Source organism: Salvelinus alpinus, chromosome 28, assembly GCF_045679555.1.
Source record: "Salvelinus alpinus chromosome 28, SLU_Salpinus.1, whole genome shotgun sequence".
Lineage (NCBI taxonomy): Eukaryota > Metazoa > Chordata > Actinopteri > Salmoniformes > Salmonidae > Salvelinus > Salvelinus alpinus.
This window is the reverse complement of record NC_092113.1, coordinates 39,914,008-39,926,507: the sequence shown is the minus strand read 5'-3', so window position 1 is coordinate 39,926,507 and position 12,500 is coordinate 39,914,008. Positions and strand designations below refer to the sequence as shown.

The 12,500-nt window shown below is 38.9% G+C and overlaps 1 protein-coding gene across 1 annotated transcript in view; it reads left to right on the top strand.

Annotated features, from left to right (window-relative positions):
* LOC139557861 (voltage-gated potassium channel KCNC1-like) overlaps window positions 1–12,500 on the top strand; it is a 61,183-nt gene that overhangs the window by 48,146 nt on the left and 537 nt on the right. Inside the window, exon 5 of the mRNA XM_071373123.1 lies at window positions 10,254–12,500. This exon is cut by the window's right edge and continues 537 nt beyond it. Within this exon, the coding sequence (XP_071229224.1) occupies window positions 10,254–10,321 (68 nt within the window). The 3' untranslated portion in view covers window positions 10,322–12,500. The remainder of the gene's footprint in view (window positions 1–10,253) is intronic.

The window sequence follows — 12,500 nt, the reverse complement described above, 5'->3', positions numbered from 1 at the left end:
GAGGGAAAGAGAGAGAAAGAGAGAGGAGAGAGCGAGAGGAAAGAGAGAGAGAGATGGAGAAGGAGAGAGAGAGAGAGACGGAGAAAGAGAGAGAGAGAGAGAAAGAGAGAGGAGAGAGAGAGAGAGAGACGGAGAAGGAGAGAGAGAGAGAGACTGAGAAAGAGAGAGAGAGAGAGAGACGGAGAAGGAGCGAGAGAAAGACGGAGAAGGAGAGAGAGAGAAAAAGAAAGCAAGAGGGGGAGAGGCTAGAAGGAGAGCGGTAATTCAATACCTCAACTCTGTATCTGGTGAGTATGAGAGTAATGACATCCCAGCCTATTAAAGGGGAATATCAGACATGTGCTTTCACATTTTAGTGTACATTAGCTGCAGGGAGACAGGGGCTCCAGGCAATGGGGGCCTTTTGGGATCCAGCTCGGAGGTCTGGGATATGCCCTGCAGCATTACAATACTATTATAAATCAATTCATTAGATCAGAATTCACTGTCTGCTACCAAAATAGTCATATGTATTATACAGAAGTGGCTGTCTATGTGAATGTATCAGTTTTACAACTGAACGCTCCCTAACCGCTTCTTGCTCACAAAACCTGGGTTCAAACACTATTCAAAATAATTCAAAAATAATTAAGCTTTCGGCTTGATTGAGTTTGCCTGGCGAAGTCTAATCTCCGCACATCTGGGATTCCTGGCAGGCTTAAAGCAAACGCTCAACGAATTTGAAAGATTTCAAAGTATTCAGTATTTGAACCCAGGTCTTGTCTGCTCTGCTCTCAGGGTTGCGTTATGGCCGTAGTGTAAAGAGCCAGGCTAATGCCTCTTATGTCTGTATCAAGCAGACAGGGAACAGGGTCTGGGTAATATGTCAGGGGAGGGGGCATTATGGCAGGAAGCTGTTAAATGTCAGAGAGAAACACAAGGGCAGAAGAACAACGTCTAGATGGATATTAAGACTGGCTTGCTCTTTAGGCAACACTGAAACACTGAAATCAAATGTCCCCAATATAATATCAAACACTTCAAAACATTTGGCAAATGCTCTAAGCATCCGGAAAAGCGCTATATATAAATCCTATCAATTATTCTTAATATCATTAAAGCTAGAATCCTTAATTGAAACAATAACAAAGCAGATACCTCTCCTCTGTTTTGGTTAAAAGCTGAAGGATGGACCTGGAGAAATACAACCACTCAGATTAATAGACAGAGCTATGGATGCAGGGACTGACCATCCATGATATCAACATTATAGTTTTAACCATGTTATGAGGTTATACAGGACTGACCATTCATGATATCAACATTATAGTTTTAACCACGTTATGAGGTTATACAGGACTGACCATCCCATGATATCAACATTATATTTTTAACCATGTTATGAGGCTATACAGGACTGACCATCCATGATATCAACATTATAGTTATAACCACGTTATGAGGCTATACAGGACTGACCATCCATGATATCAACATTATAGTTATAACCACGTTATGAGGTTATACAGGACTGACCATCCATGATATCAACATTATAGTTATAACCACGTTATGAGGCTATACAGGACTGACCATCCATGATATCAACATTATAGTTTTAACCATGTTATGAGGTTATACAGGACTGACCATCCATGATATCAACATTATAGTTATAACCACGTTATGAGGCTATACAGGACTGACCATCCATGATATCAACATTATAGTTTTAACCACGTTATGAGGTTATACAGGACTGACCATCCATGATATCAACATTATAGTTTTAACCACGTTATGAGGTTATACAGGACTGACCATCCCATGATATCAACATTATAGTTTTAACCATGTTATGAGGCTATACAGGACTGACCATCCATGATATCAACATTATAGTTTTAACCACGTTATGAGGCTATACAGGACTGACCCTCCCATGATATCAACATTATAGTTTTAACCATGTTATGAGGCTATACAGGACTGACCATCCATGATATCAACATTATAGTTATAACCATGTTATGAGGCTATACAGGACTGACCCTCCCATGATATCAACATTATAGTTTTAACCACGTTATGAGGCTATACAGGACTGACCATCCATGATATCAACATTATAGTTTTAACCACGTTATGAGGCTATACAGGACTGACCATCCCATAATATCAACATTATAGTTTTAACCATGTTATGAGGCTATACAGGACTGACCATCCATGATATCAACATTATAGTTTTAACCATGTTATGAGGCTATACAGGACTGACCATCCATGATATCAACATTATAGTTTTAACCACGTTATGAGGTTATACAGGACTGACCATCCCATGATATCAACATTATAGTTTTAACCACGTTATGAGGCTATACAGGACTGACCATCCCATGATATCAACATTATAGTTATAACCATGTTATGAGGTTATACAGGACTGACCATCCATGATATCAACATTATAGTTTTAACCACGTTATGAGGTTATACAGGACTGACCATCCCATGATATCAACATTATAGTTTTAACCACGTTATGAGGCTATACAGGACTGACCATCCATGATATCAACATTATAGTTTTAACCACGTTATGAGGCTATACAGGACTGACCATCCATGATATCAACATTATAGTTTTAACCACGTTATGAGGCTATACAGGACTGACCATCCATGATATCAACATTATAGTTATAACCATGTTATGAGGCTATACAGGACTGACCATCCATGATATCAACATTATAGTTTTAACCATGTTATGAGGCTATACAGGACTGACCATCCATGATATCAACATTATAGTTATAACCATGTTATGAGGCTATACAGGACTGACCATCCATGATATCAACATTATAGTTATAACCATGTTATGAGGCTATACAGGACTGACCATCCATGATATCAACATTATAGTTATAACCATGTTATGAGGCTATACAGGACTGACCATCCATGATATCAACATTATAGTTATAACCATGTTATGAGGCTATACAGGACTGACCATCCATGATATCAACATTATAGTTATAACCACGTTATGAGGTTATACAGGACTGACCATCCATGATATCAACATTATAGTTTTAACCATGTTATGAGGCTATACAGGACTGACCATCCATGATATCAACATTATAGTTTTAACCATGTTATGAGGCTATACAGGACTGACCATCCATGATATCAACATTATAGTTATAACCACGTTATGAGGTTATACAGGACTGACCATCCATGATATCAACATTATAGTTTTAACCATGTTATGAGGCTATACAGGACTGACCATCCATGATATCAACATTATAGTTTTAACCATGTTATGAGGCTATACAGGACTGACCATCCATGATATCAACATTATAGTTTTAACCATGTTATGAGGTTATACAGGACTGACCATCCATGATATCAACATTATAGTTATAACCACGTTATGAGGTTATACAGGACTGACCATCCATGATATCAACATTATAGTTTTAACCATGTTATGAGGCTATACAGGACTGACCATCCATGATATCAACATTATAGTTTTAACCACGTTATGAGGCTATACAGGACTGACCATCCATGATATCAACATTATAGTTTTAACCACGTTATGAGGCTATACAGGACTGACCATCCATGATATCAACATTATAGTTATAACCATGTTATGAGGCTATACAGGACTGACCATCCATGATATCAACATTATAGTTTTAACCACGTTATGAGGCTATACAGGACTGACCATCCATGATATCAACATTATAGTTATAACCATGTTATGAGGCTATACAGGACTGACCATCCATGATATCAACATTATAGTTATAACCATGTTATGAGGCTATACAGGACTGACCATCCATGATATCAACATTATAGTTATAACCATGTTATGAGGCTATACAGGACTGACCATCCATGATATCAACATTATAGTTTTAACCATGTTATGAGGCTATACAGGACGGACCATCCCATGATATCAACATTATAGTTTTAACCACGTTATGAGGCTATACAGGACTGACCATCCCATGATATCAACATTATAGTTATAACCATGTTATGAGGTTATACATGACTGACCATCCATGATATCAACATTATAGTTTTAACCACGTTATGAGGTTATACAGGACTGACCATCCCATGATATCAACATTATAGTTTTAACCACGTTATGAGGCTATACAGGACTGACCATCCATGATATCAACATTATAGTTTTAACCACGTTATGAGGCTATACAGGACTGACCATCCCATGATATCAACATTATAGTTATAACCATGTTATGAGGTTATACAGGACTGACCATCCATGATATCAACATTATAGTTTTAACCACGTTATGAGGTTATACAGGACTGACCATCCCATGATATCAACATTATAGTTTTAACCACGTTATGAGGCTATACAGGACTGACCATCCATGATATCAACATTATAGTTTTAACCACGTTATGAGGCTATACAGGACTGACCATCCATGATATCAACATTATAGTTTTAACCATGTTATGAGGCTATACAGGACTGACCATCCCATGATATCAACATTATAGTTTTAACCATGTTATGAGGCTATACAGGACTGACCATCCATGATATCAACATTATAGTTATAACCATGTTATGAGGCTATACAGGACTGACCATCCATGATATCAACATTATAGTTTTAACCACGTTATGAGGCTATACAGGACTGACCATCCATGATATCAACACAATAGTTTTAACCACGTTATGAGGCTATACAGGACTGACCATCCCATGATATCAACATTATAGTTATAACCATGTTATGAGGTTATACAGGACTGACCATCCATGATATCAACATTATAGTTTTAACCACGTTATGAGGTTATACAGGACTGACCATCCATGATATCAACATTGTAGTTTTAACCATGTTATGAGGCTATACAGGACTGACCATCCATGATATCAACATTATAGTTTTAACCATGTTATGAGGCTATACAGGACTGACCATCCCATGATATCAACATTATAGTTATAACCATGTTATGAGGCTATACAGGACTGACCATCCATGATATCAACATTATAGTTTTAACCATGTTATGAGGCTATACAGGACTGACCATCCATGATATCAACATTATAGTTTTAACCACGTTATGAGGCTATACAGGACTGACCATCCCATGATATCAACATTATAGTTATAACCATGTTATGAGGTTATACAGGACTGACCATCCATGATATCAACATTATAGTTTTAACCACGTTATGAGGCTATACAGGACTGACCATCCATGATATCAACATTATAACCATGTTATGAGGCTATACAGGACTGACCATCCCATTTTATTTTTATTTATTTTACCGTTATTTTACCAGGTAAGTTGACTGAGAACACGTTCTCATTTGCAGCAACGACCTGGGGAATAGTTACAGGGGAGAGGAGGGGGATGAATGAGCCAATTGTAAACTGGGGATTATTAGGTGACCGTGATGGTTGAGGGCCAGATTGGGAATTTAGCCAGGACACCGGGGTTAACACCCCTACTCTTACGATAAGTGCCATGGGATCTTTAATGACCTCAGAGAGTCAGGACACCCGTTTAACGTCCCATCCGAAAGACGGCACCCTACACAGAGCAGTGTCCCCAATCACTGCCCTGGGGCATTGGGATCTTTGTTTAGACCAGAGGAAAGAGTGCCTCCTACTGGCCCTCCAACACCACTTCCAGCAGCACCTGGTCTCCCATCCAGGGACTGACCAGGACCAACCCTGCTTAGCTTCAGAAGCAAGCCAGCAGTGGTATGCAGGGTGGTATGCTGCTGGCAATGATATCAACATTATAGTTTTAACCATGTTATGAGGCTATACAGGACTGACCATCCCATGATATCAACATTATAGTTTTAACCACGTTATGAGGTTATACAGGACTGACCATCCATGATATCAACATTATAGTTATAACCACGTTATGAGGTTATACAGGACTGACCATCCATGATATCAACATTATAGTTTTAACCACGTTATGAGGCTATACAGGACTGACCATCCCATGATATCAACATTATAGTTTTAACCATGTTATGAGGCTATACAGGACTGACCATCCATGATATCAACATTATAGTTATAACCATGTTATGAGGCTATACAGGACTGACCATCCCATGATATCAACATTATAGTTTTAACCATGTTATGAGGCTATACAGGACTGACCATCCATGATATCAACATTATAGTTTTAACCACGTTATGAGGTTATACAGGACTGACCATCCATGATATCAACATTATAGTTTTAACCATGTTATGAGGCTATACAGGACTGACCATCCATGATATCAACATTATAGTTTTAACCACGTTATGAGGCTATACAGGACTGACCATCCATGATATCAACATTATAGTTTTAACCATGTTATGAGGCTATACAGGACGGACCATCCATGATATCAACATTATAGTTTTAACCACGTTATGAGGCTATACAGGACGGACCATCCCATGATATCAACATTATAGTTTTAACCATGTTATGAGGCTATACAGGACTGACCATCCATGATATCAACATTATAGTTTTAACCACGTTATGAGGCTATACAGGACTGACCATCCCATGATATCAACATTATAGTTATAACCATGTTATGAGGTTATACAGGACTGACCATCCATGATATCAACATTATAGTTTTAACCACGTTATGAGGTTATACAGGACTGACCATCCCATGATATCAACATTATAGTTATAACCATGTTATGAGGTTATACAGGACTGACCATCCATGATATCAACATTATAGTTTTAACCACGTTATGAGGTTATACAGGACTGACCATCCCATGATATCAACATTATAGTTTTAACCACGTTATGAGGCTATACAGGACTGACCATCCATGATATCAACATTATAGTTTTAACCATGTTATGAGGCTATACAGGACTGACCATCCATGATATCAACATTATAGTTTTAACCATGTTATGAGGCTATACAGGACTGACCATCCATGATATCAACATTATAGTTTTAACCACGTTATGAGGCTATACAGGACTGACCATCCATGATATCAACATTATAGTTTTAACCACGTTATGAGGCTATACAGGACTGACCATCCCATGATATCAACATTATAGTTATAACCATGTTATGAGGTTATACAGGACTGACCATCCATGATATCAACATTATAGTTTTAACCACGTTATGAGGTTATACAGGACTGACCATCCATGATATCAACATTATAGTTTTAACCATGTTATGAGGCTATACAGGACTGACCATCCATGATATCAACATTATAACCATGTTATGAGGCTATACAGGACTGACCATCCATGATATCAACATTATAGTTTTAACCATGTTATGAGGCTATACAGGACTGACCATCCCATTTTATTTTTATTTATTTTACCGTTATTTTACCAGGTAAGTTGACTGAGAACACGTTCTCATTTGCAGCAACGACCTGGGGAATAGTTACAGGGGAGAGGAGGGGGATGAATGAGCCAATTGTAAACTGGGGATTATTAGGTGACCGTGATGGTTGAGGGCCAGATTGGGAATTTAGCCAGGACACCGGGGTTAACACCCCTACTCTTACGATAAGTGCCATGGGATCTTTAATGACCTCAGAGAGTCAGGACACCCGTTTAACGTCCCATCCGAAAGACGGCACCCTACACAGAGCAGTGTCCCCAATCACTGCCCTGGGGCATTGGGATCTTTGTTTAGACCAGAGGAAAGAGTGCCTCCTACTGGCCCTCCAACACCACTTCCAGCAGCACCTGGTCTCCCATCCAGGGACTGACCAGGACCAACCCTGCTTAGCTTCAGAAGCAAGCCAGCAGTGGTATGCAGGGTGGTATGCTGCTGGCAATGATATCAACATTATAGTTTTAACCATGTTATGAGGCTATACAGGACTGACCATCCATGATATCAACATTATAGTTTTAACCACGTTATGAGGCTATACAGGACTGACCATCCATGATATCAACATTATAGTTTTAACCACGTTATGAGGCTATACAGGACTGACCATCCATGATATCAACATTATAGTTATAACCATGTTATGAGGTTATACAGGACTGACCATCCATGATATCAACATTATAGTTTTAACCACGTTATGAGGCTATACAGGACTGACCATCCCATGATATCAACATTATAGTTTTAACCACGTTATGAGGTTATACAGGACTGACCATCCATGATATCAACATTATAGTTTTAACCACGTTATGAGGTTATACAGGACTGACCATCCATGATATCAACATTATAGTTTTAACCATGTTATGAGGCTATACAGGACTGACCATCCATGATATCAACATTATAGTTTTAACCACGTTATGAGGCTATACAGGACTGACCGTCCATGATATCAACATTATAGTTATAACCACGTTATGAGGTTATACAGGACTGACCATCCATGATATCAACATTATAGTTTTAACCATGTTATGAGGCTATACAGGACTGACCATCCATGATATCAACATTATAGTTATAACCATGTTATGAGGCTATACAGGACTGACCATCCATGATATCAACATTATAGTTTTAACCATGTTATGAGGCTATACAGGACTGACCATCCATGATATCAACATTATAGTTTTAACCATGTTATGAGGCTATACAGGACTGACCATCCATGATATCAACATTATAGTTTTAACCACGTTATGAGGTTATACAGGACTGACCATCCATGATATCAACATTATAGTTTTAACCACGTTATGAGGCTATACAGGACTGACCATCCCATGATATCAACATTATAGTTTTAACCATGTTATGAGGCTATACAGGACTGACCATCCATGATATCAACATTATAGTTTTAACCATGTTATGAGGCTATACAGGACTGACCATCCATGATATCAACATTATAGTTTTAACCATGTTATGAGGCTATACAGGACTGACCATCCATGATATCAACATTATAGTTTTAACCACGTTATGAGGTTATACAGGACTGACCATCCATGATATCAACATTATAGTTTTAACCATGTTATGAGGCTATACAGGACTGACCATCCATGATATCAACATTATAGTTATAACCATGTTATGAGGCTATACAGGACTGACCATCCATGATATCAACATTATAGTTTTAACCACGTTATGAGGCTATACAGTGTTTGTTTACATTTATATTGTTTTACAAACGTTGGAGTAAAACAAGCTTATATTTTGGGTTCTGATGGGGTAAAACAGCTGAACTGAGCTCATGAGGCATTTATAAATAATATTCTTCAAGAATAAATTTTTACGTATCATTAATGAATGAATTCCTCCAACCCCATTAAAACCTCATTGGCTCAAAGATCTGACAACCACCTGCTAATTTCCTCATGTCCATGACATGACTCTCGAATGATGTGACAGACCATTCAACTGCCACTAAGCTGTTGACAGGAAGCAATAGCGTCAGCCACAAAGATTTTTTTTTTTTTACATATTACAATGTGTTGTTACCTCAGAGAATGGCTTTATGGCGGACGATGATATACCTTTTTAGCCATAGAGATCCATGTGCTTTTCCCCTTAAACCAATCCATAGGAACTTAGGATGTGCTTTATCGTTCACAGAGTCTGACTGTTCATCTTGATAGTCACCAAATAGGATGGTCAAGACCATCATAGCCTGAGGTTTCTGCTTCCACTGGACTCGCTCTCTCTCTCTCTCTCTCTGGTCCAGGTTATGATCTGCAGACAGTAACGCTTGAATTGGCCTGAGGGCTTCCTTTCAATATATGGCTAAATTCAGTGGAGGCTGCTGAGGGGAGGATGGCTCATAATAATGGCCGGGAATGGAGTCAATGGAAATGGTTATCAACTACATGGAAACCACGTGTTTGATGTGTTTTATACCATTTCCATTGAAAATCCATTCCAGACCTTATTATGAGCCGTCCTCCCCTCAGCAGCCTCCACTGGCTAAATTACAGTCAGTGTGTAGTCTAGTCCTCATGAATCCAAGTGACTTGTATGTATTCATGCCTTTTCGCCCTATAGAATATAGGATATTTGTCTCAAAAGACCCAATATTGAATGAACGTTATATCATCCCACAGCCCACAACTCTTCCATCATTGTCATACCACGTATACATACAGAGAACATTGGTTTGACTGTCCTGTCTCTAATGTTTGTTTCTCTGTTACAGAGAGCTGTACAGACATCCTGGCAGCTACAGGGATCTACGCCCATCCAGAAATCACCACTCTGACCTGAAGAAGCCCATTTGGATTGATAAAGAACAAGTGGTCGTGAACCAGGGTGCATGGGGCGGAGCTTCAGATTTAGGCCCCTCCCTCCTTCTCTAACTAACGTGAAGGTTCCGGATGGTTCCGGAAGGTTCCAGAAGAAGAACCCTTGTCTTTCTGTCGAGTACAAAGTAACCAAACTCCGCGGGTAGAATACTTCTATCTGATGCTTTAGAACATATAGTTATGTATGTACACACATCTGTCTGTTTCCAAGCATTTAGCATGTATTGTATTGCATGATCTAGCTCTATATAATGTACCTTGAGGAAATTAACATCAAGTGAGCTTAATGTTAAGGGACACATCTAAAGTTGAGGAGGGTTTTGAATATCTCCTCTGATGTTAATAGTCTTGAGTTTCAATCAAACATCAATATTTCCAAATGGTGTTTTCAAGAAATTGCTACTATGGCATTTGTTGATTCTGTTTTAAAAGTGTACAATAGACTACATGATCAGTTCATAGTCCTCGTGAAGAATCCTGAGACCAGAAACCATATGATGTTTCAGAAGAAAAAAAATGTGCAGTCTTTCATCAATGAAGCATAATTGGTAAATATTGACTAACTAAAATACAACAACAATGTGTGTGCAGTTGCATTGTTTAAAAAAAGTGACTGTGAACAAATTACAGTCGGATTAGAACTACGAGTCGTTATTCCAAGCCGACTGACTCCCAACAAAAATATAGTACAGCTTTGTTTTGATTTAAACATGACGGTAAATGGCTTCCCGAGTGGCGCAGCGGTCTAAGGCACTGCATCGCAGTGTTGCAACATCACTACAGCCTGGGGTTCGCTTTAGTTGACTCATCGCGCTCTAGCGACTCCTTGTGGCGGGCCGGGCGCCTGCAGGCTGACTTCAGTCTTCAGTAGAACTGTTTTTCCTCCGACACATTGGTGCGAGCGGGTGTTAAGGAGCGTGGCGGATGTTAAGAAGCACGGCTTGGCGGGTCATGTTTCAGAGGATGCATGGACTCGACCTTCGCCTCTCCCGAGCCCGTCGGGGAGTTGCAGCAAGGAGACAAGATTATAATCACCAAATTGGGGAGAAAAAGGGGGTAAAAAATACAACAACAAAAATGACAATAATAAAAACCATAACGGTAAAACAGGTTGGTCTCTGCCTGGTGTCATGCCAGTCAACAGACAGGCCATAGTCAGTGGCATGTGACTATAAAAGCTCACATAACTTTCCTTTCACAAAGTATCATGCAATTCCTATAGAAAGAATAAAAAACAAAATGGCTGAAAAATATAAATCATGTATATCTATTACAGTACAGTACATGAACAGTTCTGTTTCAGGAAGAAGAGAGTCAACATGCAGACAGTAGTAGCAATAGCAGCATGTGACTATTAAAGTTGTTCACAAACAAAGTGTCTTTAAATCCTTATACAACAAAAAAAGGAGAAAAACTCATGTCAAAATGCCTTGCGAGACCAGATGCAGCCAGAAAGTGGTCAAGAGGGTAGCATGTGACTGAAGAAGCTCATACTACTTCTCTTTTTACGAACAAAGTGTCTTGGAAATCCTTGTATAAATGATATATAAATGCTATTGTATTTCCATTAGCTGTGTTCCATCAGTACATTCGCTGGTTGAAAGGGGACCAAACTTTGGGCGGCCATATTAGTTAAAAATAGATTATATCAACGTCATCATTAGTAAATGTATCATCAACATCGTTAGTAAATGCAATGTTAAGAAGCATATCAACACATACTGTGGCATCATCCGTACATTCTAGTCGTGCCTAATGACAAAGTGATGGAGCTTAATGTGTTATGGAGTAACTTGATGAGGTTTAGATTTGTTCCTAAAACGGATTATCTTGGTTCTTTTAAGATCTTGGTTATTTTAAGAGCTTCATTTTTGAAGATCTTGGTTGTTGAAGATCTTGCTTGTTTATACATGTTGCCAAGGGGGGGGGGGGGGGGGGGGGGTGGCTGCATCTCAAATGAAATGTCAGCATCTCAAGTGGTGCCCTATTCCCTATGTAGGTTCTGGTCAAAGATAGTGCACTATATAAGGGATAGGGAGCCTATTTTTGGACTGAGACAAATAGAGTATGGTTTCTTTCACATGATGTCTTAATATATTTCTCTTGGTCGACCGTAGTTGCCTTATGTTTATTATAAAACA